We start from the raw sequence: 13,890 nt of genomic DNA on the forward strand, positions 1-13,890 counted from the left end.
TGCTAATGGAAGGCTCAGTCTAACAGTCATAGTTTTCACCTGACCCCTCTACTGATGCAACTTTCAGCACTTTGCATGATATTGAGTATTTTATGTAACTGCCAGGGCCAGGCATGGTCATATTCTTCATGTTTTAAAAAAAACCATCATAAATATTTCATAGAGAATACAGTGGATATAAAAAGTCTATATACCCCTTTTAAAATGTCAGGTTTTCTCCAGATTTTCTCCATTTGTTGACGATGGACCGAGTATTTTGGAAATAATCTCCTGATCGATACTTTTCGATCGTGAGATCCATTGATGACAGTATGATAATTACTTTTGGACATGAGTTTGAATGCAGTTGGTTAATTCCCCCCCATAAAAAAACAAACAAACAAACAAACATTTGTTTCTTTTTCACTTGCATTCTGTTGGTTGCTATGTCACATTAATGGTGGAAAAAGATTTGACATGATTAACCTTGCATTCTTTTTTTTTTTTTCAAATTATCCTATTTTTTTATCCACTGTATATAGCTTCATTTGCAAAATTAGAGGTGATCATATCTCTTGGGTCTTGGGTTATACTTCTACAATTGTGTATCTGTGAGCACGTCGGGGCATCATGCAGTGACACTTGCACAGGATGAAGTCAATACTTGCACATAATGTGAGTCTGTCCACTAGGGGGCATGAATCACACCAAAATTTACAAAAATTACTCTCAGAGAAAAGTTCCATGTTTCACTGTAGCATTAATAGAATGGCAACAAATGGGTGTAACTTTGTTTTGAAAAATGCAATTATAAACCACGTCAGCTCTCGATGAAAGCATTTCTGAAGTGTTTTTTTACTTGTCTGTATTAAAGCAGTATCAACTGGTTCATGTACTGACGCACTTCATTAACAATAGTGTTTAAATTAAATAGTGATCAACATTTTTCAGTTCTTTTTTTTATTGAATTTTTATCCATCCTCACTAAATGTCAGTGTCGCAACTGCCTCAAAATTTGCATGGCTGCTAGTCTTCTATTTTAAACATTAAACTCATTATCCACCATCGTTATCTCGTATAGGTAGATCAGATAGAAATTTAATACGGATTGCCCTCTGTTCCAATGAGAAGTATACATGAATGTTTTTTTTACTGATCAACTATACCTTAATTAAATCTGACCTTTAATTGAAACATCCTGTACAAATTTGGTGATCAGGGTACTGTAGCTAGCTTCCTCGTCCATAATCTGATCTGGTAAATGTAGATTTTATGCTAGAGATGCAAAAATGCTAGCCAAGTGAATTAATTATAATAAAATAAAAACCCCAAACAAAACTGTACTCTACTGCAGTGTTTAATTTCCCTTCCATGCTATTCCAATTGATATGTCCCAGTTGATTTACACCCATGGCCCTTTGAGCTGCCATGTGAGATTTTTAATTTAGTTTTTCCTATATGTGGATATCAAATTAAAACTGCAGCGTTTACACACAGCGTTGTATACACAGATATCTTTCTAGAGGAAAGCAAGCCAGAGTGTCCCTGCGTGTCTGCTCCGTGTGATGCAAATGTGCAAATACGCATCAAATCAGAAGTATAAACCAGGCCTTTTACCTTTATATGTGATGTTCTGTTGTGCATTTGCTTTACTGGCAGAAGTTTGTGATGAGTGAAATGAAAACATTTATTTTTAGTATTAGTATTTTTATGTTGATATTTTATTATGTACCCTATACTTTTAGGAAGCGACTCCACACCACCTCCAATCAATAAAATGTCTCCCATAACAAACCGATTTGAAGGCATACTACAACAACAGAGGTAAATAGACTATACAAATGATTTAGGGCCACAGTCAGAATGTTTATCAGTTGAATTGTGTGTCATTTGCTTCAGGTTGCATTATGTGCATCAATAAAATAGAGACACCCTGAATCTAGGTCAAAGCCATAACATTTTTGCTGCAATCTGATTAGAATAATAATAATAATAAAAAAATCATTGATTGCATCACATCCTCCAGCAGTCTGTCTACAGAAACTGGAAATTTAATTGGAGTTTTAACTGGGGTTTTAAGATTGTAAATCCTAGCCTCGATTTCACGCTACCGTCCTATGAAACCACTCATGCAGCTGTTAAGGCCTTTGTGGTGCAGGTGGACCATGAACACAGTTAATTTGCATGGGAAAGGTCACACAAGAGAGTAAATATATATTTCTGGTTTGGTTAAACGTATTTAAGTAACTTTCTGTCACCAGCCATTGTGTAAACATGCAAAGCAGATACGGTCATGTGGACAGGTGGAAACATGGTTCCACAGAGTGATCTTTCCTAGCATTCCAAATAGGCTTTCTTAGCAAAGCATTCATTTTAAGTTTTAGTCCTCATCACAGCACAGATATTAATTTTATTTCTCATGTACTTTTGGAATGGAATAATGGAACAGCTGTACTATGCTGATATAGTTAGTAATACCTGCTACTGGCTTTGATCAGCAGACACATTCTTGGTTCTGAGATTAGTTCTGTAATAGAACCAGCTCTTAGGCATCATATGCAGTATAAGGTTCTGCAAGAATAAATAATTAGTACTGTTTATTTCATGTTTAAGTGACTAAATTGAAGTCTTATGTTGAAGGGAATAAGGAATAAACCATTCATTTTGTTCAATTATTTTGTATCAGTTTCTCAATTGGGTTGTTTTGACTGTTCCTCAGCACAGCGTCGAGTACCACTAAAGCTACGCTTGGCCCAAGGGTCCTTCCCACACTACCTCAGAAGTGTAAGTTGCATCTTCTCTGATGTGGAAGATTTCAAGTCAGGGAACGTGACACATTTTCAATTATATTTGGTAACTGATGCTTCCTGCTTATGTCCTTAGTTGTCCTGCGTAAGACCGAAACGATTCACCACCCATCAGTGGACAAACCCAGCCAGCCTCCAGAGCCAGTGCAGTTCCAGAAGTCTCCTCCAGGGTCAGACACACCACAGAAAGTCCCTTTACCTGATAAACCCCATCCAGGGGACCTCCATCCTAAACCCCAGATCACAGAATTACCACCTAAACCGGGAGAACTACCCCCAAAACCACAGTTCTTTGACCTGCCCCCCAAACCTCAACTGGGAGACCTCCCACCCAAACCTCACCTCAAAGACCTCCCACCCAAACCACTACTTTCTGACCTCTCAAACCCCAAACATGGACTCCCTGAACCTATGCACAAGCCCCCTCCTGGAGAGGTGGCTCACAAACCCGAGCCCTATGACACGCCAGTGACTAATCAACAAGCTGAACCATTACCTCAGCTCACCCACTCCACCGAAGATACCAACGGGAGCCTGGCGTCCGGCCCAGAAACTCCAATACCGCTTCCAAGGAAATTCAGTACAGTGAGTTAGTGAAGATTTTCCGTAATCCCTTTCTAATGAAATGTTGTGGCAAATCAAGGTAGCTTGTGTTGTATTGCCTAAAGGTTTAAAGACCTGTTCAAATCTTTGGTATGTGTAGTGTAACATCAGGTGGTCTAACACAAATCCATTTGTCCTGACTTTCTTCGTGACTGCTGGAGTGCATATTTTCCTGAAAAGAGCAAATAGGCAGCTCACGCTATACTACCTGTATAGCAAGTATGACATGCATAATGAATGTTTTCTTTCTTTGAATATAGGGTAAGATTAAACTGCGGCGAGTGAAGACCATCTACGACTGTCAGGCAGATAACGATGACGAGCTCACATTTGTAGAGGGCGAGGTCATTGTGGTAACAGGGGAGGAGGATCAAGAGTGGTGGGTGAGTAGAACATCTTAAATTATGAGTATCTTTTTGGTCTTCCAAAAAAGATTCGCAAATATGAAGTAGGTCTGCACAAAACAATCATTTAAAACACGTCAATTTCATTTCCGTGCAGTTCGATTCAAGACCAGAGTCAAATCTGCAGCATTTGCACCTGGATAACCACCGCATAAAACAGAGTGCATAGGTGGTGTGCCGCATAACCTCACACGTGCACAGAAATAATTTGCCTCATCTATCAAGCTGTATGCGAACAGATTTATTCATAAATTGTTTTCCACAATTTTGGAAAAAAAAACAACAAAATCCATTTGTATCCTGGTCTTGCTCTAGTGTGTGTAAATTTATGCATAAGAAGAGTAACGTAAACCTCAACTGATCAGCTTCAAATCATGTAAATTACGAAGCGTTACTGCATTAAAAAAATAAATAATTTTATCATAGGATTTTTATTGGAAAATCACATTTTACATATTATAACACCCCATCCAACAACGCCAGCAAAATAATCACAGCCGAAACCGGAAGAAAGGGGGGATACAAAAAAACAACAACAAACAGAAAAACAAACAAAATAAATAAATAAAGAGAGAGAGAGAGAAAAAAAAAGTAAGATGATCAGTATTTACCGGCTACCTCTCTCCAATTCACCTCCAGGGGGCGTACATCATTGAAGTAGGTAATAAATTGTTGCCATTTTCCCAAAAATGATTCACCCCTGCCTCTGATGTTATACTTGATTTTTTCAAGTTTTAAAAAGAAGATTAAGTCTTTAAGGCAGACTGATATAGAGGGGGGTTGTGGAGAGGTCCAAGACAGCAATATTCTGCGCCGAGCAAGTAACGATGCAGAACCCACAACACTAGCTTGTTTATGGTTCAGAGGCTGACGCTGAGATGGAACACCAAAGACGGCAATTAAAGGACAGACGTCCGATTTGATTTGAAGAACGTCAGACATAGTCTCGAAGAAAGAGTTCCAGAAGTTCTGCAGTTAGGGACGGAGTGCAAACATAAGACTGAGGTTACAGGGCGAAAGTTTGTATTTTTCACACGTCAGGATCATTGGGATATATTTTAGACAGTTTACTCCTAGAGAGATGAGCTCTATGGACCACTTTAAACTGTATGAAACTAAGTCTAGCACAGGACGTGGTGGTACGTATATTATCTAACGCTCTGCCCCAGTAATCATCCTCAAGCTCCAGGCCCCATTCCTCTTCCCAAGCACTAATGGGTTTGATATTGTAAAAATCGTCCTGTGACCAGATCGTTGTATATATCCGTGAAATAATGCCACCGTTATGAGGATTCAGCTTGAACACCTCTTCCCATGCAGAGTTTGTAGGAATACCAGCGAATAGGGAGGAGACACAATGCCTAATTTAAGAGAGACGGAACAGGTGAGACGGAGGCAGGCTGAATGACGAGGATAATTCAGGAAAGTTTGCAAACACATTATTAATGAAAAGATCCTCAAAGCATTCCAGACCCTTCTTTTCCCAAAAAGAGAATGTGGAATCTCTAAAGGAGGGGGAAAAGAGGTGGGTATTACATATAGGTGCCATGGTTGAGGCCGAGATGGATTTAAAATGACGGCAAATCAGTTGTAATCAAATCGGTTCTGTTTTCCCTTGCATCTTCTTTTTATGCTGTGCAACATTTTATTATACTCTCCAGTGTGCTTTGGACTGTTTGTTTCCTGTGGACACATGGTCTCATGCTTTTCTAACAAGGCACTGGGGGGAGGGTGCGAGGGATTTCTGGCTGAGAGTCGCCGAGACTCTGAACAAATAAATCAATTAAACATAGTTTGTGTGTGATGTACTTGGTGTCCACCATCATCTGGGTACAGTATATTCTCCATTCTAATGTCAAACCATTTTCTTTTCCTCTCACTTAATTCACATTTAATACAACTTTTCTCTAATTTGACTCAAGGTTTTGACTTTTCAGATGTTGTTATTCTGCTAAGTAATATATATTTTATTGGCATAGACACGAGTCAAAATCACTTTGACTTCTACCTCTGGTGACTGGCATCCAGAAAAATAGCATTTGGTTTGGATTATACAAACATTTGAGAGAGAATAATTTTGTCTTACCCTGATGTTTAATCTTATGTACTGAATATTGCATTCCCTGATTAGTAAACACATGACCAAATGTACGAGCTGAATGAATGAGGTGAGTGAGTCATGCCTTGCTCAGCAAAACAAAACGGACATGTAGAGCATGTGCATCAAGGTCGATTTTTGTGCTCTCCTTATTTCACTCAATCTTTTTTCTAGGGGTTCGTTGTCAGAACCATTGCCACAGCTAATTATTTAACCATTTGTTATTATTGCTGACTTTCTTTGAACTCTGGGAGGACATACTGCACTCTGGACACCTTGATATGATTAATGTTTTATACTAAATAGCAGTTGTTTTTGCTCAGGATTTAGTCTACTGCAGTGAAAATGTGCCTTCAGATCAGTCATTCACAATGCATATGAGCCATAATTGACATTCACTGACCTTCATTGACTTAGGAAAATGTAGCTGCAGTGGTAATGTAAAAATGCAGTATATGTACATTGTATTCCTACAGAATTGTGATCTCAATTCTAAGATAAAACTTTTTTAAAGATAAATTTCTATTTCATTGTGTTGTGCAGCCCTAATGTGAAAGTCAGTGATTAATCGTGCAGCCTTGCTCATCGTCATATATATATATTTACATATAAAGTATAAAAAAGTAAAATAATTATTTTCACATACACTATATGACCAAAAGTATGCAGACACCTGAACATCACACCCATGTGTATACCTTCCCCAATCTGTTGCAGAAAGTTTGAAGCACACGATTGCTTAGAATGTCTCTGTATGCTATAAGCTTTAAGAATTCCCACCTGACGACACCCTGGTGCATACAGTCCACATCTCGTCAAGCTTGGAGTGGAAGAACTCGAATGGCTTGCACGGAGCCCTGACCTCCCTAATGCTCTTGGGCTTGAATGGGCAGATCCTTACAGCCATGTTCCAAAATTTACTGGACTTCTTTAACATGTGTAAACTGTTTCCCAACAGAAGAACATTAACATGACAAAATGTATTCATCTTGTCTATTTTTTTGTCTTTCCTTTCTCCTCAGATTGGACATATAGAAGGACAGCCGGAGAGAAAGGGTGTTTTCCCCATGTCCTTTGTGCATATCCTGTCTGACTGACGCCCACCGTGATCATCTCAACTAAAGAGAAACCTGTAAATAGCTGTTGGAACCTCCACTGACTTTCAAAACAAGAAAATAAGCACCACAAAAAGATGCAAAAATTGAAACCTCTTATTAACGTCCTCCCCACCACAGAGGTGCGATGTGAATGATGAGTATCTAGCTTCCCAGTGTTTCCATTCCTGTTCAGCACAGCTGAAGCTGCACCCAGCATTTAACCACATCCTTCACTTCAGCTGTTTCTCAGTGCTTTTGTATATAATAACTGTACATAGTGTTGTTGGCTGCACACAATATACACAGGAGTTAGTGTTGTGTGTAAATATGCAAACCTGTGTTAGAGTGGCAAGAAAGTAAACTGTGTATACTTGTGTTCTGCCTGCCAGCTGTCCATACCAGGGCCAGTACTGTACAGACAGTGAAGTGTAAATGCAAATTGATGATTGTTGGTATTGTATCTCAAATGGCACACTCACAGTAAGGGGCTGAAGTGACCACTTGCTTGTTTATCTCCACATCTCTTAACATACCACTATAGCACATCCAGTGATGTCAGATTATTCCCTCTTGTTTTGCTTGTGATATAAGGGAACCTGTTAGATCATGTGTGGCCTGGTTCTCTGTTAGCAACCACATCTAGTGATCTAGAGCTAGCCATTCTTCTTTAAGTGACTTTTTTTAAATGGGACTCATTGACATGCTTCTGTCCTGTAACTTTCGCATCATGTTTATGAACGCACGTTGAAGGTAGTAAGGTGGCTGATACTTGAAGCATTCCATGCACAAAATTTTTGGTTGATTTCAAAGTGATGTACTGAAGAATTTTAATGTTTTTGTGGCTGTAGCCATGCAAGATCATGCAGCACCATCATCAAAGATAGCTGTGAGCAATTTATCATGCCGGACTGTGAAGGCAGGGAGATGTTAGTGGGACACTCAGGTTATTGCAAAGGAAACAATAGCATAAGCCTAGAGCAAAACTACTTGCTGTGCATCAAGCTCTATTTAACATGACAAATTTGTCACTGTTCATATGTAATCAGTTGTAAGAGACTAAATAAAATGCCCTTTTAGATGGAAGGTTTAAGGCCAGTGTATGGTGTTATGTCATCATGTATTAAGTCTGAAACAGTCACTCCAGACCCTTACCCCAGCACAGCTTGGCAGTTTTAATCCAACTATAGTATTATAATTTGCCATGAACACTCAGAGCCCAAGTCTGGCTGTTAACACATTTGACATCTCTCAAGAGCCTATCTGTTAAGTTCTAGAATAAACTACCCTCTATAAACCAAATACAGCTTAGAAGTTACACCCATCAGGCATAAATTTGATAAAATACAAAAGGGAAATCAGAAATGCACACAAGACAAATCAAATTTATTTTGCAGTCTAGCAACAAAATTCCTCAGGTCAAGGACATCAGTATTCATGGCACAAGTTCACCATGGCTCTCAACAAAAAGCAGCATCTCAATTTGCAAGTCAAACATTTGTGTAATAAAAAAACTCAAATTCAACCTCTTAAGGTTTAAATACCAGACTGCTGGTAAACAAAAGGTGTGTAATAAGGTCTAAATGATCCACTCATTTTAATGCTTGAGCTTTTTGTGCAGTCCTTCTTGCTTGATCCACCTTCTCCACTGACTTGATCACCCCAACAGCAACAGTCTGCTTCAGGTCCCTTGCTGCAAACCGCCCTGAAAGAAATGGAGAAAATTCTAGCAGCATGCAACATTACTGTCCCTATCCCCAGAGAAATCCATTTTATGAAATAACCCAATTACCAACCCTTATAGAAAGCCATCTTACTGCACATCTGAGACAGCTAAGGACACATCAGGTGTGTTACATCCAGCTGTCAGAGCTACCCATGGCAAGCTAGTGAAAAGTGACCAGACCTCACCTAAAGGTGGATAGCTGAAGAAGCTCTCCACACACAGGGGTTTGATGGGAACAAATTTGACTGTGGCAGCATCCCCAGAGACCAAGAAAGGAGGAATGTCTTCCAGTTTCTTCCCTGTGCGCCGATCAAGCTTCTCCTGCAGCTCTGCAAAGCTACAGGTCACATGGGTGGTATGGCAGTCCAGCACTGGAGAGTAACCACTTTTGATTTTGCCAGGGTGATTGAGAATAATAACCTGGGGGAGGAGGATACATGCCAATCCTTTACCACATATGCCCTTTCCAAATTCCAACCCATTCAAATACACACATTAGAACAAGAACCTTAGCACATATACGAGTAAGGACCTTAACATTACAAACATTGACTAACCCCTATAAAGGTCAAGTATGATTCAGTTCAAGTGATTATACAGCTCCAGTCAGAGCTTACTGGTAATATCTGGATGTCTTTGTATCTACACATTACCTGAGCAATAAAGCTATTGACATCAGATGGTGGGTCTTGCTGGGCATTACCAGCAACATCTCCACGTCTCAAGTTCTTGACTGCCACATTCTTGATGTTGAAGCCCACATTATGGCCAGGCAGGGCCGTCTGCAGCCCCTGGTGATGCATCTCAATGGATTTAACCTCTGCAGTCAGCTTAGCTGGTGAGAAGGTCAGAACCATCCCAGGCTTCAGAATCCCAGTTTCAATTTTGCCCACAGGAACTGTGCCAACTCCTAGTCAAAAAGAGGTGGAGAAACTATAAGCCTTGGGTTCACTCAGACCAAAATTAGGTCCAAAATGAACATTTACTGCAAGGAACGGGTGATTAGCTCATAAGCACAACCTCCAATTTTGTAGACATCCTGCAGTGGTAGACGAAGAGGCTTGCTGGCAGTGCGCACTGGTGGGTACAATGAGTCAAGCACTTCTAACAGTGTCTTGCCACTTGAAAAGCCATCCTTTCTCTTGATCTTCCAGCCTTTAAACCAAGACATCTAGCAGAACAGGTTCAATATACAGTTATCTACAGCCTTTACACCATGGCAACAAAAGCCATGTTTAAGAACATTGAATTGAATAAGATGACTGGAATACCTTCTGTGAAGGTGCAAGCATGTTGTCACCGCACCAACCAGATAAGGGTACAAAGGGCACTGCAGTTGGGTCATAACCAATCTTCTTGATAAAAACAGTTACGTTTTTCACTACCTCCTCATAACGTTTCTGGCTGAAAGGTGGCTCAGTGAGGTCCATTTTGTTGACACAGACTACAAGCTGCTTGACTCCGAGAGTGTAAGCCAGCAAGACATGCTCCCTTGTCTGCCCATTGCGGGATACGCCTGCCTCAAACTCACCCTTTGCTGCAGAGACAACCAGCAGAGCAGCATCAGCCTGCAGAAGAATTGAGTCACTTAACACATCACTTAAAGTCAGTAATTAATTTTAAAAGAAGTCTGCATCCTGAAACATTTTTGAGTTTAGTGACACATTACCTGTGAAGTTCCTGTAATCATGTTCTTAATGAAGTCCCGGTGACCAGGTGCATCAATTATAGTGAACACATACTTCTGAGTGTTGAACTTCAACAAGGAAATATCAATGGTGATGCCACGCTCTCTTTCTGCCTTCAGCTTGTCAAGAACCCATGCATACTTGAAGGAACCTTTCCCCATCTAAAAAAAGTTTAATAAAGTCACCCTGATTTTTTGGGGGAAAAGAAGACACAAGTAACCAACATACAGACACCGACCTGAGCTGCAGCTTTCTCATACTTATCCAGGGTTCTTGGGTCAACACCACCGCATTTATAAACAAGATGGCCCGTAGTGGTCGATTTCCCACTGTCAACATGGCCAATGATCACAAGGTTGATGTGTATCTTCTCTCTCCCCATGTCGGAGTTTATTCAGTTCCTAGAGGGGGGAAAGCCTAGCGCAAATTAAACCGTGAAGCTCGAGGAACCTTTACTTAAAGAACACCAAAAGGTTTAAACAGAGCGCAGCTACAGCTTCAGTTAAATACAGCACTATAATGCAGCTCAGGTGCGCTTACAATTGCGCTGATTTGCCAGTTTGTCAAAAGAGCGCTAGAGAGGGACACACCCACCCACCTGAGTGCGTGCACTAATGACACCTTTCAGGCTGCATTTTAAACCGCTGGCCAATTAACAATTAGTGGATCTGTATTAACAGCACACAGGTTCCCAGCCTTGGTCCTGGATTACCCCTTCTCCTACACAGATTAGTGGTTTCCCTAATACTTAAGACACAATATATTATTTTTAAACATAGGTTCCCATCCCTGGTGCTGGAGTACCCCTTGCATTTGCGTTCACCCTGATCCCATTAATTAGCTAATAAACAGTCTTTCCGGAGAGGGCGACTGAGAGCAAGGAAACCCCTAAACTGTGCCGGACAGGATGCAGGACCGCCAATGGGGATCTGTGATCTAGCCAGTACTATTTTAACTGCTCCAATATGCCGTCTTAGTTGTTGCATGTATAACTACCATAAAGACCTGGAATCATTAACAAGCCTTCATGAAGTCCAAATGCTCGTATTAGAGCTGAGGAAAACGACCCTGTGCTGCGCATGCGCACTACAGGAGCACGCCTGGGAAACACTGCCCTAAATAACGGGACGTATCAGGTGTGGCGCTGGCGCAATTCCTCGCTTAAACCACAGGGGGTGGTAGATCACCCCCCGTGTCTCTGCTACTGTATGAACGCCAATAGCAGGACGGATGAGCAGATATTCAGCACAAGACCTTATTTACTGTAAACACTTGTAGTCAGTGCGTGAGAACAGAGAGAGAGAGAGAGAGAGAGAGAGAGACAGACAGAGAGAGAGAGAGACAGAGAGAGAGAGAGAGAGAGAGAGAGAGAGAGAGAGAGAGACATTTTTATTGTTGTGCTTTTTAATAGCTCGTTGCTTTTGAACCTGTTCGAGGACAGTGCGATGACGTCACACCAACCCGGAAATAGCAGTTAGACAGCTAAGAGAGAGAGAGAGAAGTAAATCACACTTCCCGGATCTTAGGCGTCGGAATTGGGCTTTTAAACGTTTCTACCACATTTATACGTCAAGGTATGTTTCCTTTTCAAATTGGATGCTTTATTCCGGTCACGAGGTAGTTGGCTGTGTTGTGGTTTGGATAAACAGTGGGGTTTAACTGGGGAGAGTTCATAAGGAGAGACAGCTACAGTGAATGAAGCGGCGTGGGACTGAGGACCTGCTTGTTGAGAAGACATGGAGAACTTGTGAAATCTGGCGCTTTAACAGTCTTCTGATAAATTCTAGCGCTTTAAAAAATTATTATTATTATTATTTTTTATAGCTGTAGTTTGGTGCAGGTCGATACTTCGAGAGCTCACATGTCGCTGTTTTGTCCTGGACAACAGTATAACGGTGCCTGAGGTAAACAGGCTGCTGTTGTTCCAGCATGTCAGTCCAACTCACTGCTAGGCAGGACATCTGATCTTTACTTAATAGCTGGAAATTACATTAATATTCTCTTCTTATAGCAATTAATCAAGGACAGTCCAAATCAGGTCAAGCACAGGTGTGTGTGTGTGTGTGTGTGTGTGTGTGTGTGTGAGAGTGAACAAAAATGATGTTATTGTAAGTCTTCATGTACTACTAATAGGAATTCCTGATGAATGTTCTTCCTTTTAGTGGACATCAGTTACGCAGATATGTAAAAATAAATAAATAAATAGAGATAATAACTTGGCAGAAGCGACAGATCTGTAAAACTTGTTCTTTTTACATTCTCCTTTTCAAGAGACCTGCATGTGAACCCGAGCAGAGAGTAGTGGCTTTGTGCTTAATAATATCACAGTGTGGGAAAGACAGAGTGTGTCTAGGTTTTAAGATGTGTTGTACTGTATTTGTTAAATGAATAAAGTTGTTATTATTATTATTATTATTATTATTATTATTATTATTATTATTATTACACATTGTGTGATTTAAAAAACAAAAACTAAACCACCAAACTATTATCTCTGGTGCTTTAGATGAGTCAGCTTCATAAATCATCATATTAGGCTTTCATTTAGATTTTTATATTTTTCAGACAGGTAAGGACATTGCCATTTTATGACTTTTATATAAATAAACAGTTCCGAGTTGACACTAGGCTAATTCGTGTCATCCCAGCTGCTATGCTATTTGCTAAGCCTTCTTCCCCATTTATGGTATGGTAAGGTAAGTCTTTGAAAGTGGAAGCTAAAAGCATACAGGAAGTCCATGTGCTGGCGGTTATGAGACGTTATGTGTCAGCGTGTGTGTGTGCAGCATAGCCAAATCGACTAGTGCTCCCAGCGTGGCCATTTGTTCTGTAAGGCATCCCATCTGTGCGAGTGGGAGGATGCTGAATGCTGCATTTCATTCCTGCTACATCAAGGTGGCATCATAGAAAATAAAAAAAAATAAAAAATGCCATGGTACGAGGCTCCATTGCGCCATCATAGTTCAAGGCAGGGTGGAGTGATCAGGTCTGCTGCCTTTCCTTCTGTAGTCTAGCATGTTTTGACAGGCTTTCAGCGTGTACGTTTTTGCCACCACTGTTAATGTGAATGGTGTCCATGTAGGAACAGATGCCTCATGTTAGGACTGAACCATTGAAATAACAAATAATGAAATATGTGTAGAATTACCATTGCTTTTGGTGTTGTCAGTATGACATCTGTTTGACGTTCATTTACATTTCACTTTTAACCGAAGGCGGAATCACATCCTAACGCACAGCTGAGAAGTTGAGGGATACGGTTCTTGCTCAACAGCGGTCGGAATTAAACTCGCAGCACTCTGTCACTAGCAAAGAACCTTATAGTAATCCTCCACTGTCTTTCTCAAACTAACATCGACGTTATTGTTGCCTGTGGCCTGTGTGTGATTTCCACTTACAGGAATTTCGACATGCTTCCCTGTACTGAGATCAGAACGGAAAACCCTTTTAAAAGCAACTCGCTTATTATACAAGTCTAACGCCAGTCGTTG

The 13,890-nt window shown here is 40.5% G+C and overlaps 3 protein-coding genes across 7 annotated transcripts in view; 2 read left to right on the plus strand and 1 right to left on the minus strand.

The window, feature by feature from the left end:
* The window catches only part of asap1b (ArfGAP with SH3 domain, ankyrin repeat and PH domain 1b), an 84,939-nt gene extending 76,856 nt beyond the window's left edge, over positions 1–8,083 (plus strand). For all 4 annotated transcript variants that reach the window (XM_053674872.1, XM_053674870.1, XM_017453713.3 and 1 more), the window contains 5 exons: positions 1,725–1,803; positions 2,699–2,763; positions 2,863–3,371; positions 3,650–3,772; positions 6,914–8,083. In XM_053674872.1, coding sequence (XP_053530847.1) covers positions 1,725–1,803; positions 2,699–2,763; positions 2,863–3,371; positions 3,650–3,772; positions 6,914–6,988 — 851 coding nt within the window. In that variant the 3' untranslated portion in view covers positions 6,989–8,083. The remainder of the gene's footprint in view (positions 1–1,724; positions 1,804–2,698; positions 2,764–2,862; positions 3,372–3,649; positions 3,773–6,913) is intronic.
* Positions 8,084–8,350: 267 nt separating this feature from the next.
* eef1a1l3 (eukaryotic translation elongation factor 1 alpha 1, like 3) lies at positions 8,351–10,999 on the minus strand. The gene is made up of 7 exons (XM_017453436.2): positions 10,638–10,999; positions 10,381–10,560; positions 9,983–10,279; positions 9,732–9,882; positions 9,365–9,621; positions 8,897–9,131; positions 8,351–8,690 (listed from the first exon to the last, which is right to left on the minus strand). Exons 1-7 carry the CDS (start codon positions 10,779–10,781, stop codon positions 8,578–8,580), a joined length of 1,377 nt encoding a protein of 458 aa, XP_017308925.1. The 5' UTR covers positions 10,782–10,999; the 3' UTR covers positions 8,351–8,577.
* A 598-nt stretch (positions 11,000–11,597) lies between these two features.
* fam49bb (family with sequence similarity 49 member Bb) overlaps positions 11,598–13,890 on the plus strand; it is a 65,391-nt gene continuing 63,098 nt past the window's right edge. Inside the window, exon 1 of one of the 2 annotated variants that reach the window (XM_053674874.1) lies at positions 11,598–11,973. The gene's annotated coding sequence lies outside the window, so the exon portion shown is untranslated. The remainder of the gene's footprint in view (positions 11,974–13,890) is intronic. The other variant, XM_017453437.3, reaches the window with a different exon arrangement.

This window comes from Ictalurus punctatus, chromosome 23, assembly GCF_001660625.3.
Source record: "Ictalurus punctatus breed USDA103 chromosome 23, Coco_2.0, whole genome shotgun sequence".
NCBI lineage: Eukaryota > Metazoa > Chordata > Actinopteri > Siluriformes > Ictaluridae > Ictalurus > Ictalurus punctatus.